Here is an 18023-nt window from a genome sequence, read left to right on the forward strand (position 1 = left end):
TCCGTTCTACTAGGGGCACACCAATGTGACATCGAATACAAAAGGTCCAAACAGCATGGAAATGATGATGGGTTATCGCGCCTACCGTTGCCAGTGGAAGAAGAGGCGACTACAGTGGACCCAGTGGAGATGTTCCACTCAACCATAATGGAATGTCTACCAGTAACAAATTCCATGATCGAAAAGGAAACAAGAAATGACCCGACTCTCTCACGAGTCTACGATTTAACGGTGGAGGGTTGGCCAGTACATGGCGAACCAATGCTGCCAGCATTTTCGCACAGAAGAGAACAGCTGTCAGTGTGCCGAGGAACCTTGATGTGTGGATCTAGAGTGGTGATTCCACCCAAACTCCAGCAGAAAGTACTAAAGGAGCTTCACGAGGGGCATCTGGGTGGAGTGAAAATGAAGAACCTAGCCAGAGCGTTTGTGTGGTGGCCAGGTATTGATGGAGACATCGAAGAAATAACCAAGAGCTGTCTAGGATGCCAGAAGGTCCAAAACGCGCCACCACAAGCTCCTCTGCATCCATGGGAGTGGCCCTCATCTCCATGGCAAAGGGTACATATCGACTTTGCTGGTCCATTTATGGACTCAATGTTTTTAATCGCGGTGGATGCACACTCCAAGTGGCCGGAGGTAATAAAAATGTCCTCCACCACCACGGAAAAAACCATCACAGTATTAAGGACCATATTTGCCAGGAATGGGCTGCCGGAACAGATCTGTTCTGATAATGGACCGCAATTTGTGTCCGAAGAATTCAGGAAGTTCTTAAAAAGCAATGGGGTCAAGCACTATACGTCCGCCCCATACCATCCCGCCACCAATGGATTAGCTGAAAGGTTTGTCCAGACCTTCAAGAAGGCCATAAAGGCCATGGGTGATGAAGACTTAAATCTACAACATAAGGTAGATAACTTCTTGTTGGCGTACAGGAATGCAACACATGCGGTCACAAACCAAACTCCCGCCATGATGTTTTTCAATAGAAGAATAAGATGCCGGCTGGATTTGATTAAGCCAAACGTCAGAAGGGACGTAGAGAACCAGCAATTTCAAGGCATGAATGAAAGGCCAACTAGATCCTTTCAGATAGGTCAACAAGTTTTGGCCTGGGACTACCGTACCGAGAAATGGCAGCCGGGAACTATTGGAAAAAGGCTAGGACTGTTGATGTATACCGTGGACATTGGTGAAAGCATAATAAGGCGCCATGTTGACCAGATCATAGAATCATCCACAAAGGCCCAACCTACTCCACAACTCTATACGTCTAATGTTGAAGCAGAGATACCCAGAGCATCTACCTCCGATCCGGTAATACTGGAATCCGATGAACCTGAAACGGTCCTTCAAGCCGAATCGACCTTGCCAGAAGAACCTACTACACCACCGAAAACGACTACACCACCGAGGCGTTATCCGGACAGAGTCCGGAAGCCTCCAGAGAGACTGAATCTGTGAACTGTTTCACATAAAGTTGTATATATGTTAAGATGTTATATTAATGGGAATATGTATATATTGTTAACCTAAAAAGGGAGGATTGTAGTGTATGTAACGTTCCACCTTTAAGAGAACTATTTTAAGGGTTGCACTACTTTATCTTGGCTACTGTATACTGTAATACCGGTGGTGACCACACCGGTATATAAGTGCTGTGTAAGGGTTTATTGGGCAGATTCGCCCTGACCTTCGAATAGTAAAGTCCTGTTAAAGTTACTCTTGTAGTCTGTGTATTAATTCACCATATAACCCACAGACTTTACAAATTTCCCAGTGCAGACATCTCTACCTTACACTCTATACTAAGTGGGGTGGCAGTCCCTGATCTGGTGCTTGCTTAGGTAAGATTGATTGATGCTGGATCTTCTGGAAGGATGTCTTGCTCTTTTGCCCTCTAGAGTTTCAGGATCTGAAAAGGAAGAAAGGGATAAGGGTTGGCAGTTATTGGCAAGGGCAAAAGTTTGTCATGAACAGTGTGTGAGCACAGGATTTCAGTGAGAAGGGACAGATAGCTAAAAATCCTGATGGACTTCTCTTCCAGCCTCTCCAAATGCAACGAATCTGAAACCCTCCCTGCCGCAATGCCCAAGTCTTCTTTGAGCCTTCACAGGTCTCAGCTGCTGTGCTTGCTCTTGCCTCTGCAGATGTTACTGCTGCTGTGGCAGCCCCAATGGTCGTCCCAGCAACATTCACATCTTTCCCAGTACTCCTGTAGCCAGTGAAGTCAAACAGTGCAGCTGCAGTCAAAAGTCAGCTCTCCAACAGCTAAATTGTATCAAAAACTACCAAAACTCAGCCAAAAAATAGCTTCAAAAATCCCCAGCAGCCAAAAATGCCTATCCAGAGACCTACCTGAATGGAGGCGGTGATCAACGTTCCCGCAAAGCTGCGTGACCACTCAGCAGTCTAGACGTCCCACGCAGGCCACTCACTGGCTTTACAATGGGAGAAACCGTGCATGCATGAAAATTTGAATGGGCCGCGCAGCCAGTTAAAGGGACCGTGCACCAAAAAAAGTTAGAGGGAACATTGGCAGCGATTCCGTTAAATGTTTCTGCTTACTGAATGTTTGTGCCATGTTTTTCTCGGCAGACATACGAATGAGTGAATCAAACGCATCCAGGCACCAATTTCCCAAAGGGCCCCCAATACAAGCACAGGATCTATACTTACATGTTTTAATGAGGCCAGCGTTCATTTCTGATGGTCGCCAGGGACGGCTAATGAGTACCTTAACCGGTATGGCACCCACTGCTTTTTGCGGGCATCACTGGTGCGTGATGTCCCACCACAAAATTGGTAAGTGAAACGCTGATTTCATGCTCAAAAGCTTGACGAAACACAAAGGATTTTCTACCCCAATATTCCTCTAAGCTCAAACATTAACTTATCTCTTTTTTCCAGCTTCATGGTTGATGTGCTGCATATTTCAATCATTTTCTGTATTTCTTTGTTGATTATGTGGTCTGTAATAAGGATTAAATTGGTTTCAATTAGAAAAAATCTTGCTTTCATCTGTAGTGTATGTCATCCTTTTTGTTAAGGATTGACATTTCTGTTTACTAACATATAAGAAGAAGTAAATCAAATCATTTGGATGGCTTCTTCATTTGAAACAAGGAATACATTTGGTACAAGGGATTCAGCACAGCATTATACCCTGTAACATGGGAGTGGAAACTGTACAATTTGGATTTGAAATATTGAATCTGAGAGCTAGATTTTAGGTTGTGGTGATTTGATTGCATAATTTAGATTTTGAAAATCCAATCAGATGGAGAAGACCAGAAGCATGGTGGATTAGAACACTTTTTTCACTCCTGTCAGCCTGGAATTGAATCTTGTTCAGATTGATGGAATGAAAGTCTCCTTTTAATCTCTGGGTCCTAAATGAAATGAACTTAGGCAACCCCTATCTCATTCACAGTGGACAGGAGAGCATAGCATAAATCTCTTGTGATGTTGGAGTTCAGATTCAATGTTTGGGACAGAGTCATCTTGGAGGCTTGATACTGACACTGGTTGCTGTAAGTGAAAAAAAATCCACATTCCCTAGTACTGACATTCTTTACATTGAGAATACAAAAAGCAATGTAATCAGATGACTAGATTTAGTTTCACCTTCTGTCGGGTTACACGGCCCGTTTTCATGAATAAGTATTCATTTCTGTACAAATGAACATTGCAGTGATGTAAATCATACCGAAACATATTTGAGGGTGAAATTGGTCTTTGGCAGTACCACAAAATGGGCGATAGCGAATTGCCAGATCTTCAATGGAAAAGAAAATGGAAAAGAAAATCGGGTGGGGCGTAAAACGAGCTGCTGATTTGTTATTGCCTGTTTTGCCCTACCACCCAAGACCAATTTCACCCCCATTACTTCACTTGTTCCTGATGTTATGGCAAAATGCCAGGGATCTGTTCTTCCACCAGCCACCCCCCACTGCCCCCCACCCCCGAAAAACTGCCAACATTTAAAAAAAAAAAAAAATTATAAACGATAATATGCATTACTCCATAATATTAAAGGGTCAATTTACAAGACAGGCTCCAAAACTCAATTCCCAATGAAGTCAAAGAGTACCCAAAATAGAGGCTTCCATAATGTTCAGAATTTCATCAATACCCCTTTAAAGATTACCCAATTGTACCATTCTTGTTTCTCTTACATATTTTGCCAATAACATACATAAACATTTCTAGTTCTTGGCACGGCTGTCATCAGTCCAATTTTCAACTACACAGCTTGAACTGCACTTCAGAACGCTGTCCAAAAATCTCTAAAGTGAACACCAGATTATTAAGAAATAACAACAGAAAACGCTGGAAAAACTCAGCAGGCCAGGGCAGCATCCGTGGAGAGAGAAACAGAGTCAACGTTTCGGGGCGATGACCTTTCATCAGAACTGGAAAAAAGCAGTGTAGGGTTCGCAAAATTGAACTTTATATTATAAAGGGTCGAATGGCAGAAGAGGCCATGATTTTAAAGACTGTTTTTAAAGAAGCCTAGGAAAAAGGGGCATTCAAAATGGCCGCCAGACCCCATGACCAACTTATTGGGACACTTTAAAATGGTTCCTGCAGTCCTCAGACAGCTTTGTGGATTCAGCCCACAGTAAGTTCTGGAAGCCGTTTCTGAGAGAACGAAACCAGACACCCACATATGCATATAGATTGGATGCAGATCCAGTCAAGATCGGCCTGTAGATAAAGGCCATCTAAATGTTTAACCAGACAAAAGGAAACAGTTTCATATTCATGAGAAGAGCATCAAGGACCCATTAAGGACATCACCAGGTCATTAAAAACAATGAAGGTCATTCCAGACCAGAGATGGCCCGTTACCGGCCATCCAAGAACAGTTTAAAATATAATAACTACCCCATTGTGCTCCCAGCCCGCCAAAATTAAAACAAAAGACTAACCTGATTTGGCACGAGATAAGGGCTTCTGATGAGAAGTATATCTGGGAACCTAGAGGTAGAAAGAATGTGTCGTGGAAAACGGGAGGAAGCCATAGACGGAGCGGTCATCGTGGTGCTGCCATCGTATCGGTAGCATCATCGCTAGAAGAAGACAGTTCGAGCCAGCGTCCCGCCCCGGGGTAAAACATCGGGAGATCATCGACCAACCCCAGGCCGTTGACGAAACGAGAGGCCATCGACCCACTCCGGCTTGGGAGAAGAGACAATTAAAAAACTACAGAAAAGATGATGGGGGCCAGCCCAAGGCTCCTCTGACCGGGGTCGAGCAAACGCTCCCCGACCCCGCCGACATCCAGACCAGCCGGTGTCCAGCTGCCCCCGACCCCCACCTCAGGAGAGAGGTGTGGCGCAGTTCGCTGGGGCTCCAACAACCACGTGGAGACGGGACGTCTGAAAGGATCAAACGCAGACCTGTTTCAAAACCTTACACTTCCTAGTTGGATTGGTCAGCATGTTTCTGGCCCTTCATAATCAGATCTAGATAGGTTTAAGGGGGTGGACATTTAAGGGTATAATTAACATGAGTTGTTGTCCCTCGATGTCCCGTGTGTTTTCCCCATCTTATGATGATCTTTGTAGAGTATGATATGCCTGTATTTGCCTTAGTTAGTACTGTGTCGTTATGATTTGTTTGTGTTTTCCCCTCCCATGTACCCTCTTATTTGCTTGCATTTGATTTGTTTTACATTATGCAATAAAATTCCATTTCATTTCATCAAACTTGGTCTATAAGTGTTTTCTCTACATTGTAGTTCCTGCCCCAAAGTCCAGAGTACAGAATCTAAGGGGCGAGTGGGTCGAACCACTCACGGTTTTACTGTGCAAGAGAGAGAGGCCGCTAGAGAGAGAAACCTCTGTGATCTAAAACCCCTTACAGCAGGAAATGGAAAGCAGGTTTGGGGGCTGGGAAAAGGGGGAGGGGATGAAAGAACAAAAGGGAAGGTAAGTGATAGGATAGAAAGCAGGAGAGATTAAGAGACATTGAGAGACATTAAAAGATATTCAAGGCGAGAGGAGGTGGTAATAGGACAGGTTAAGGAATAAAGGATGGCTCTAGATGGGGTGTGAATTGCACTGGCAGAATGAAGGACAGCTGCCATGAGGGCAGCGCCACATGAACACTCTCGACCTCTCTCTTCAACAGCACTGACGCACTCTATCTCAAAGCTGTCCGGGTCCACAGTTCCATTTCATCATTCGACTCATCCGACGCTTCAACAAAAAACTTTTTTCTTCCTTTCTGATGTCAAGGATTGCAAGCTTCATCAACTCTTGAACACCAACGCCCCTCCGGAACCTTCTTCCCCTTCACTTTCCTCTGACCCCACTTCTCCCAACCTCACCCCCTGCCGCGTTTTCACTATTCCCTCTGACCTTCCCCTCTCTGACCCCGAACGATCAGTCCTCAGCAAAGGCCTGAGCTTCATCCCCTTATGCCCCCACCTCAATGAATTTCGAGCTCGGCACGATGCTGAGCTCCTTTTCCGCTGCCTTCGCCTCTGTGCCCACTTCTTTGGCCAGGAGTCTTCCCACCACATGGCTGACCCTTTCTCCCGCTTTCAGAATTCTCGTTCTACCTGGACCCCTCCCTCTGGCCTCTTACCCTCTCTAGATCTTTTCATTGCTAACTGCCGCCGTAACATCGGCTGTCTCCATTTCTCTGCTCCCCTCACTCACTCCAACCTACCTCCCTCTGAACTTGCAGCACTCCATTCTCTCAGATCCAACCCCGACATTGTCATTAAACCTACTGACAAGGGTGGTGCTGTTGTTGTTTGGCGAACCGACCTCTACCTAGTGGAAGCTGAACGCCAACTCTCCGACACCTCCTCCTACCTCCACCTGGACCATGACCCCACTACCGAACATCAAGACACCATTTCCAAGACTGTCACTGACCTCATCTCCTCTGGAGATCTTCCCCCTCTCGGCCGCCAACCTCATAGTTCCCCAACCCCGCACAGCCCGCATCTACCTCCTTCCCAAGATCCACAAACAGGACTGCCCTGGTAGACCCATCGTTTCAGCCTGTTCTTGCCCCACAGAACTTATCTCTTCCTATCTCGACTCTATTTTTTTCTCCCCTTGTCCAGTCTCTTCCCACTTACATCCGCGACTCTTCCGACGCCCTCTGCCACTTTAACAGTTTCCAGTTTCCCGGCCCCAACCGCTTCCTTTTCACTATGGACGTACAATCCCTCTATGCCTCCATCCCCCACCAGGATGGCTTGAGGGCGCTCCGCTTCTTCCTTGAACAGAAGCCCAACCAGTCCCCATCCACCACCACCCTCCTCCGCCTGGCTGAACTTGTTCTCACATTGAACAACTTCTCCTTTGACTCCACTCATTTCCTCCAAATCAAAGGTGTTGCTATGGGTATCTGCATGGGTCCTAGCTATGCCTGCCTTTTCGTGGGATATGTGGAACACTCTTTGTTCCAGTCCTACTCGGATCCCCTCCCTCACCTCTTTTTCTGGTACATTGATGACTGTATCGGTGCCGTCTCCTGCTCTCGCCCTGAACTAGAAAATTTCATTCACTTTGCTTCCAATTTCCACCCTTCCCTCACCTTCACATGGTCCATCTCTGACTCTTCCCTTCCCTTCCTCGACTTCTCCATCTCCATCTCTGGGGATGGGTTATTGACTAACATTCACTACAAGTCCACTGACTCCCACAGCTACCTGGACTACACTTCCTCCCACCCCGCCTCCTGTAAGGACTCTATTCCATTCTCCCAGTTTCTCTGTCTCCGCCGCATCTGCTCCGATGATGCCACCTTCCACACCAGTGCTTCCGACATGCTCTCCTTTGTCCTCAACCGAGGATTCCCCTCTACTGTGGTTGACATGGCCCTCGACCGTGTCCGTTCTATCTCCCGCACTTCTGCCCTCACCCCTGCCCCTCCCTCCCGGAACCACGATAGAGTTCCCCTTGTCCTCACCTTTCACCCCACCAGCCTCCACATTCAACAGATCATCCTCCGCCATTTCCGCCACCTCCAGCGTGACCCCACCACCAAATGCATCTTCCCCTCACCTCCCCTTTCAGCATTCCGTTCCCTCCGCGACACCCTAGTCCACTCCTCAACCACCCCCAGCACCCCTTCCCCTTTGCCCGGTACCTTCCCGTGCAAGCGCAGGAGATGCAACACATGCCCTTATACTTCCCCCCTTCCCACTGTCCAGCGCCCCAAGCACCCCTTCCAGGTGAAACAGCGATTTACTTGTACTTCTTGCAATCTAGTATATTGTTTTCGCTGCTCACAATGTGGTCTCCTCTACATTGGGGAGACTCTTGGGACTTTAATAATTAAATTCTGCCACCCCACCGCCCCCCCACCTTCACCACCACCATAGCAATGCTGGATGCCCGGGGTAAATAGACATCTCTGGAATCCTTTGGGCAATATGATCTAAATGGTACAATTCTGGGGGGGCCAGGGGGTGCAAGAGCAGAAGGACCTGAGGGTGCATATAAAAGTGGCAGGGCAAATTTATAAGGCAGTTAAAAAAGCTTATGGGACATGTGGATTTGTAAATAGGGGCATTGAATACAAAAGCTAGGAAGTCATGCTAAACCTTTACAAATCACTGGTTAGGCCTCAGCTGGAGTATTGTGCACAATTCTAGGCACCACACTTTAGGAAAGATGTCAAGGCCCTGGAGAGGGTACAGAGGAGGTTTACCAGGATGATACCAGGGATGAGGGCATTCAGTTATGTGGAGAGTTTGGAGAAGCTGGGATTGTTCTCCTTAGAGAAGAGAAGGTTAAGGAGAGACCTAATAGAGGTATTCAAAATTATCAGGGATTTTGATAGAGCAAGTAGGGAGAAACTGGCCGGAATTTTCCCGCTGCTGTGCGTGTGGGTTTGGAAGCGGGTCGGCAGTATAAGTTGCAGAAAATGGGAGCACATCGGGAATGCGCTGTCATCCCGCCTCCTTGCGCCTTTAACTCGGGCACATTTGCCAGCGTGCCACAGACCCGAACGGCAGAGGCAGGCAACCTAATTAATTTCATTAACTCCTTGTTGTGAGACCCTTAACAGTAATTTTAACCCTACCTTTTGAATTTCACTGGATGACCACGGGAATCACGCAGCTCGGGAACCATGTCTATCAACCTGAGGCGAAAGCTCAGTGGCCATTGAGCGAGGCCATTAATGCAGACCATGGAAATCCCAATAAATACTCTTAGGTAACACCTGCTTACTTTCCTATGGGAAAGGCTCTTACTGACTCCATTTTGAGCACAGATTTAGGTGTCTCAAGTTTGCAAGTCTTTTCTGCCACTCTCACCACATTGCTATTAACTATCACAACATTGACAGATTGCTCCTCTGATCTCTACTTGACTTTCTATCGATTCCATCAGCATGGGTGCCGCTTATACTGTCTCACCTTGGTCCTCAGAATCAGACCAGGATGAGCGCCAACACCAGCAGCAGCAGGCACACCAGCAGTAGCAGCAACAACACCATCAACCTCCTCCGCAATGTCCTGATGCTCCACACGAGAGAGGCCATCAGCGCAGGGCTGCACCACACCGGAGGCGATACCCCCAGCACAGGGTGTACAGGCAGAGGATGAGCTTCCTCAACATGACTGAGCAGCAGTGCCAAAGGAGGCTCAGGCTATCGCGCCAGGTCGTTGCAGACATTTGCAACTTGCTGGAGCAGGAGCTGCAGCCCAGATGACCTGGTGGACACGCCAGTGGCTGTCAAAATCACCAGCGCCCTCAACTTCTTTGCCTCAGACTCCTTCCAGGGATTTGCAGCAGATGTTTGCGGCATCTCCCAGTTGGCCACCCACAGATGCATCACACAGGTCACCAATACCATGTTTAACAAGTCAGCCAATTATGTCAACTTTGCCACTGATGAAGCCAGTGTTACTGAGCATGTGCTCAGCTTTGCCGCTCTGGCTGGCTTCCCACGGGTGCAGGGCATCATTGACTGCACACATGTGGCCATCAGGGCACCCCCACATCACCCAGGAGTGTTTGTGAACCTCAAAAGCTTCCACTCCCTCAATGGTCATCTTGTCTGCAACCATAGGAAGATCATCATGCAAGTGTGCACCAAATTCCCTAGCAGCTTTCATGACTCTTCCTTCCTGTGCCAGTCCACCCTCCATCAGATCTTCGCTACCTCCAAACAGAGTTACCGGCTGGCTGCTTAGAGACAAGGGCTATCCACTGAAGATGTGGCTCATGATGCTATTGAGGAGGTCAAGCAATTCGGCTGAGGAGCGTTCTAATGAAAGCCACATGTCCACCAGATGTGTCATAGAACAAACAATAGGCATGCTGAAGATACGCTTCAGATGCCTTGACAGATCACAACATAGTGCAGCAACTCAGATTAGAGCTGCATGACGAGCAAGGCGCAGAGCGCACAGCCTCTCAGAGGAGGAGGAGGACGAGCATCAGCTGGAAGACGAGAAGTAGGAGGAGCAGGAGGAACCTGAGGTCCAGATGACACCAGCACCGGAGCATATTGCAGCCTGGGAGGCCAGGGATGGCCTCATCATGGCCAGATATACTTGACTTCCTGCATTGTACCCATGTGGCTGCCACATGCTGTGCCAATATCACCCTACCCCCCCTCCCCGCCTGCCCCCCACCCCCCGCAACAACACGGTAAAACATCCCTCCAATGACCAAGCCATTCCTTTCACACTGACCCCCATTGCTAGAGGTTACATAATGTCTCGCCATTCACTCCAACTCACAAAGCCACTTCCAAAGTAGCAGACAAAAGTGGGCTGACCGGAAAGTGGTGAAAATAAATAGATTGATAAGTATGATAACAGTAACGGAACCTTAACAGTAACACTTCTTTATACACCCATGTGCTTACCCTTGTGTGTCTACTTCTGTGTCATTTTTCTTTTACACGTGCTTCTACGAGGTGCTCCTCCTGTGGCTTCAGCAGAGGTAGAGGCAGGCTGCTCACTTCCCTGCTGCAACTGCATAGACACTTTTGGTGGACGTGCTCTGGGTTTTGGAGCTTGTGAGGGCCCCGCCAAAGACTGCTCCTCCTGCAACTGTGCAGGGGCAGACTCGGCCATCGCAATCCACGGAAGCACCTGGGGCTCTGACTGACAATGGGGGAGAAGTGGGAGTGCTTTGAGAGGAGCCCCCACTTCCATGTCCCTTGTTACCTTCATCCCTCTCATGGGCCACCCGCACTTCCCAGCTAGCAAGTGCTAGGATAGTGGGGCCATGAGGGCCCAAGTCTACGTTTAGATTCCTGCTAGAGAGAAGGTCTATGAGCCTCTGCCATCTGTTCTCCATAGCAAGCATGCGCTCACGTGAGTGGTGCATTTGCTGCTCCATGCAGGTGGCCAGCCTTTCCATGGAAGAGCACATCGTCGCCATCGTCTGTGATATGGTGGTGCTCATGTTGGAGAGGGACTCCTTCATTCTCTGCACATTTGCACACATTGCGGCTGCAAAACCTGTCAGAGCCTCCTGCATTTCTTGCTGCTCCTCCGGGGTCAACCACTTTCTCGATGGCCCCTGAGGCTCAATGTCTGCATGCAGCTGAGCAGAGCTGGGAGCGTCCTGTGCCCTGTCAACACCATCTGCTCTTCTCATTTGTTAATTGTGAGACACCAGGTGACAACACTACTCTATGTCGCACAGCACCCACCGAGGTGTGTTGTGTATGTACCTTTAAGAGAATAACTGGTCTCAGACTGCAGTACCGGCAGTGACCACCCCTGTATAAAAGGCGCTAGAGAGCCTCTGTTGTTTAGTTTCGTTATGGACTTCCACCAGTAAAGATCTGTTTGTTTTCACTCCTGCTAGTCCGTGTCTCAATCATTCACGGACTTAACACTGGTGACGAGTAAGAAACGAACTTACCTGCAACTCAGCAGCAGATCCGACGACGTTGTTGAAGGTCGGAGCCAGAAGAAAAAAAAAGAGGCCATTGAAGCTCAAGAAACGGGCGTCGACCGTCAATCATCGATTTAAAAACTTGCAGGAGCGACTTTCCAGAGCCAGGCTGGGTTCCTCGGTCCGTGGTTTCCCAGCTAATCGGGCTGGTGGCAGGTAGTGCTCTGATCCTTCCTGGGCTGCGGCGGGATGAAGCTCGATCGGGTGGCCTTTCAACGGGGCTGGGCAGCGAGTCGGGAAGCAAAGAGAGAGAGAGAGGGTGGAGCATACAGGGCGCGGCCGGTGTTTCGAAGCCGGGCAGCGTTCGGACCTAAGAAGAGGGAGGGAAGTGTCCCAGAAGGTCCGCTCCACGACGGGAAAATAATAAAAAAAAAAGAATACGCGCAAGAAACCGTGGAAAGCAGCGCTAACAACAGCGGGGAAGAAGGCAAAGCGCGGGAGGCGCCATTTTGTTAAATCGGGGAAGAAGGCGCCATTTTAGATTTGCAAGATGCCGAAGACTGGCTGTATCACTGCTTTTGATAATACATTAGAGGACTGGACCACGTATGTGGAAAGAGTCGAGGTATATTTCGAGGCAAACGATATAGCGGAGGGGAAACAGGCATCGATATTGCTAAACTTAATGGGCGCTAGAACGTACAGCCTGTTGCGGGACCTGATTACTCCAGCCAAACCGAAGGCGAAGAGTTTTAATGAAATTGTTGCTGTCCTCCAGGAACACTTAAACCCTGCACCGCTGTTGATAGCAGAAAGATTTAAATTCCACAGGAGAACTCAGCACAAAGTTGAGAGCAATGCTGAGTATCTTACGGAACTACGCAAGCTATCAAAGCACTACCAGTTCGGAGCAGGACTGGCAGATACCCTACGGGACAAATTTGTCTGTGGACTCCTGAGTGAAGGAACACAGAAGAAGTTACTCTCAGAAAAAGAGCTGACGCTAGATAAGGCTTTCAGCGTAGCAGTATCGTATGAAGCAGCAGCCAGGGGAGCTGCAGAAATTCAACAAAAACCACAGGAATACGGCACCCACGAAATGACACGGGGATTTGCAAAATGTTATCGCTGCGGCAGAACTAACCATGACCAGAAGGACTGCTGGTCCAAGGACAAAATATGCAGACAATGTGGGAAGATTGGACACATTTCACGAGTTTGTAGGTCTGGGAAGAAGACCAGCGACAACAAAAAGGCTACTAAGGAACCGTACAAGAAAGTACAAAAGATGACGGACAGTAGTTCCGAAGACCAGATGAGCGATAGTGAATCCGGAAACAGGAGACTAAGCTGTCTCAAACTTCACAATGTAATCACAAAAGAGGATCACCGAACCATTTGGGTCACTCTCACGATAGCAGGGTGCCAAGTTAAAATGGAATTGGATATAGGATCAGCGCTAACCATCATGAATCGACGAGACTACGAGCGGCTATTTTCACACATACCCTTGAGAGAGACATCCATCGTCTTGACGACGTATACGGGGCAAAAAGTATACCCCAGAGGAAAAATAAGGGTGCCTGTCGAATACAATGGCAAGAAAATACGGAAATTGTATCTCTACATAGTGCCAAATGGTGGACCACCGTTATTGGGACGGGAATGGATCAGGAAGATAAACTTAGATTGGCATTCCATTCATGCAATGACGGTGGACGGTAAAAAAGATGACGAAGTCACTCCTGGACGATTGTCAACAATCTTAGCTAACGCCAAAGAGGTATTTCAACAAGAACTGGGCACGCTTAAAGGCGTAACCGTCTCGTTAAAAATAGAAAAGAATGCAGTTCCCAAGATTTTCAAAGCGAGACCGGTACCATATGCAATTCACCCAGCCGTCGAGGCAGAGCTGGAGAATCTGGAGAAGGCGGGCGTGTTGTCTAAGGTCGACTGGAGCGAGTGGATGACACCCATCGTTCCTGTCATGAAGAAAACGTTAAGCAATAAGTCCGTAGAGCCAAGGAAGATTCGCATCTGTGGGGATTTCAAGGTGACGCTGAACCCTGTCCTTCACACAGTACAATATCCTCTTCCAAGGATAGAAGACATCTTCGCCTCACTGTCTGGAGGGAAGTGTTTTACAAAAATTGACCTAGCACAAGCATATTTGCAGATGGAGGTTGAAGAGTCCTCTAGGAAGTATCTCACGATAAACACTCATAAAGGTCTTTACCAGTATCATCGATTGGTATTCGGAGTAGCATCGGCTCCGGCGATATGGCAAAGAGCGATGGAACAAGTCCTGCAAGGGATTCCGGGGACTCAGTGTTACTTGGACGACATCCTTGTAACAGGTGAAGATGACAGTGAACACCTTAACAACCTAGAACAGGTGCTCACTCGACTACGGGAAAATGGGCTGCGAGCCAACCGCCCCAAGTGCGAATTTTTTAAGAAACAGATATCGTATTGTGGCCACGTGATTGATGAAGAGGGGTTACATAAGTCCCCTGACAAAATTGAAGCGGTTATTAAGGCCCCAGCGCCTGAAAATGTGTCGCAACTGAGGTCACTCATCGGGTTGGTGAATTACTATCATAAGTTTTTGCCGAATTTGTCGACAATTCTGCACCCACTGAACGCCCTGCTACGAATGGGGGTAGCATGGAAATGGAGCGATGATTGTAAACGTGCTTTTAAGAAGAGTAAGGACTTAATCACTTCGAAGGAAGTATTGGCTCACTACAACCCAGCACTGCCAATCAGGCTGGCGTGTGATGTGTCTCCCTACGGCATTGGGGCGGTACTGTCACATAAATTCCTTGATGGTTTGGAGAGGCCGATAGCTTTTGCGTCACGCTCGTTAACTTCTGCTGAGCGTAACTACGCCCAGATTGACAGAGACGCCCTCAGCCTAGTGTGGGTGGTGAAGAAGTTCAATCACTGTCTGCACGGTCAAAAATTTACTCTACTAACCGATCATCAACCTCTTGTCTCCATTTTCAACCCGCAGAAGGGCGTACCGATAATGACAGCACAACGGCTGCAGAGATGGTCCCTTTTCCTAGGGGCACACCAATATGACATCGAGTACAAAGGAACTAAACAGCATGGAAATGCTGATGGATTGTCACGTCTACCATTGCCGACGGTGGAAGAAGAAGACCTTGCAGTGGATCCAATGGAGTTATTCCACTCGACCATAGTCGAATGTCTCCCTGTGACGAATGCAAACATAGAAAAGGAAACACGGAATGACCCGACACTATCACGGGTCTATGAGTTAACGGTGAAGGGATGGCCAGCACATGGCGAACCACTGCTGCCAGCATTCTCGCTGAGAAGAGAACAGCTGTCAGTGTGCAGAGGAACCTTGATGTGTGGATCCAGAGTAGTAATTCCACCTAAGTTGACGGATAGAGTGCTCAATGAGCTTCATGAGGGTCATCTGGGTGGGGTAAAAATGAAGAGCTTAGCCAGAGCGTTTGTGTGGTGGCCGGGAATCGATAGAGAAATCGAAGAGATGACCAAGAGCTGTGCAGGATGCCAGAAGGTCCAAAACGCCCCACCACAAGCTCCTCTGCATCCATGGGAGTGGCCCTCATCTCCATGGCAAAGGGTGCACATTGATTTTGCTGGTCCCTTCATGGACTCGATGTTTTTAATTGCGGTGGATGCACATTCAATGTGGCCAGAGGTAATAAAAATGTCCTCAACCACCACGGAAAAAACAATCACAGTTTTACGAACCATATTCGCCAGGAATGGGCTGCCTGAACAGATTTGCTCTGACAATGGACCACAGTTTGTGTCTGAAGAGCTCCGGAGGTTCTTAAAGAACAATGGTGTTAAGCATTACACATCTGCCCCATATCATCCAGCCACTAATGGATTGGCCGAGAGGTTTGTCCAAACATTCAAGAAGGCTATCAAGGCAATGTGTAATGAAGATATACCCCTACAACACAAGGTGGACAACTTCTTGTTTGCCTACCGGAATGCGACACATGCGGTTACCAACCAAACTCCAGCCATGATGTTCTTCAATCGAAGACTACGATGCCGCTTGGATTTGGTTAAGCCAAACGTCCGAAGAGATGTGGAGAACAGACAGTTTCAGAATATGAATGAAAGGCCGACCAGGAGTTTTAAGATAGGTCAACCAGTTTTGGCCCGGGGCTACCGCACTGAGCAATGGCAGCCAGGAACGATTTGTACACGACAAGGACCTCTCATGTATGCCGTGGACGTTGGGGAGAGCATTGTAAGACGCCATGCTGACCAGATTCTAGAATCACTGGAAAACGTCAACTCCACACCATGATCTGATACACCTGGTAATGAAATCGACGTTCCAATTGCAGCTACCGCAGAACTGGTAATATTGGAAGCAGATGAACCAAACAACGACATTGATTCCGACTCAACATTGCCAGAAGAACCTGTTACCCCAAAGAGGCGTTATCCAGACAGAATCAGGAAGCCTCCTCAAAGACTGAACTTATAATTGCTTAAACTTAACCACTGTATCTAGTAACAGTAATTGTGATTGTAGTTCATTATCATTTAGTTGTTAAATGAATGTTATGTACTGTTTATCTAAAAGGGGAGGAATTGTTGTGTATGTACCTTTAAGAGAATAACTGGTCTCAGACTCCAGTACCGGCAGTGACCACCCCTGTATAAAAGGCGCTAGAGAGCCTCTGTTTAGTTTCGTTATGGACTTCCACCAGTAAAGATCTGTTTGTTTTCACTCCTGCTAGTCCGTGTCTCAATCATTCACGGACTTAACAAGGTGTGTGTATCTGCACTGATGCTGGGTGTGCCTGGGTCTGCTGACAGTGCTCCCTCAGAGGCTGGAGGCTCCTCTGAGGAGTCGCCTTCATCCTCCGGCTGGACAATGGGGGGGTGGGGGTGGGGGGGGAGGGTTGGGGGGAGGGGGAGTCTCTTGATGGGCCTGTGGGAGAGTAAAGAGATGATTTAAAAATGTTATATTGAGAACGGTTAACAATACCATTATGCACATGATGAACATTTACTGGCTGCTGACATTAGTAACCAGCCTGCTGTATGCCGTGTGGTTGTTTGAGATGTAATTCTGTCACCAGGTTGCTGAGAGGACCCCCTCTCTCTGTCTCCCACCGCCAGCAGCTCTACAGCTTTTAAGAGCTCCAGGGCCACCTCTGCTGGAGTTAAAGTGCTGAAGGCTGGAGGGCCACCTCCGGTTCTCTCCCTCTCCCTGTTGTTCGCTCTCTTCTGCAAGGAGGGAAAGAAGAGAAGTTTGAGTGAGAGTGATGGCATGAATGTAAGGATTGTGTGGGTTACATCTGTAGAGGGTGACTATGATGGAGTGGGGTGCCAGTGCCAAATGGCCTCCTTCTGTGATGTTACTTGGTATGATTGCATTAGGATGAGGGTGAGTGTGAGGGGTGGATAGTCAGTTGGGGATATGAGTATTGTTGTGTATGTAGCTTTAAGGGAATAACTGGTCTCAGACTGCAGTACCGGCAGTGACCACCCCTGTATAAAAGGCCCTAGCAGGCTTCTGTAGTTTCAGTTTCCAGGTTGTCTCCATTCAGTAAAGACTTGTTATAATCAACTCCTGCAGTCCGTGTCTCAATTATACACAGACATAATACTGGCGAGGAGTAAGAAACAAACTTACCTGCAACTCGGCAGCACCTCAGACGACGTTATTGCAGGTCGAAGCCAGAAAAAAAAAAAAAAAATCCAAAGAAACTTGAGAAACGGGCGTCGACCGTGGGCAACCGCCCTCCAAATCATCGAATTGAAAAGTGCAGGAGAGACTGTCGAGAGCCAGGCTTGGTCTCCAGTCTGTGGTTTCCCAGCTAATCGGGCTGGTGGCAGGTAGTGCACTGATCCTTCCTGGGCTGCGGCGGGCTAGAGCTCGATCGGGTGGCTCTGCAATGGGGCCGGGCAGCGAGTCGGGAAGCAAAGAGAGAGAGAGAGGGTGGAGCACACAGGGTGCGGCCGGTGCTTCGCAGCCGGGCAGCGTTCGGACCTAAGAAGAGGGAGGGAAGTGTCCCAGAGGGTCCGCTCCACGACGGGAACGGTTCTTCAATTAACGGAGCAAATATTGAAGCGCAATAGAAAAATAAAAATACCGCGGAGAGCGGCGTTGGCAGCAGCGATCGGGGAGGCGTGAAGACCATAGGGCAT

At 48.2% G+C, this 18023-nt stretch overlaps 1 protein-coding gene across 1 annotated transcript in view; it reads left to right on the forward strand.

Moving 5' to 3' along the window:
• Positions 1-18023, forward strand: part of LOC147115739 (uncharacterized) — a 251890-nt gene that overhangs the window by 71991 nt on the left and 161876 nt on the right. The window contains exon 3 of the mRNA XM_085990250.1: positions 2602-2808. Within this exon, the coding sequence (XP_085846376.1) occupies positions 2610-2808 (199 nt within the window). The 5' untranslated portion in view covers positions 2602-2609. The remainder of the gene's footprint in view (positions 1-2601; positions 2809-18023) is intronic.

Source organism: Somniosus microcephalus, chromosome 6 (assembly GCF_052327205.1).
Source record: "Somniosus microcephalus isolate GS21.2 chromosome 6, FLI_Smic_1.0, whole genome shotgun sequence".
NCBI lineage: Eukaryota > Metazoa > Chordata > Chondrichthyes > Squaliformes > Somniosidae > Somniosus > Somniosus microcephalus.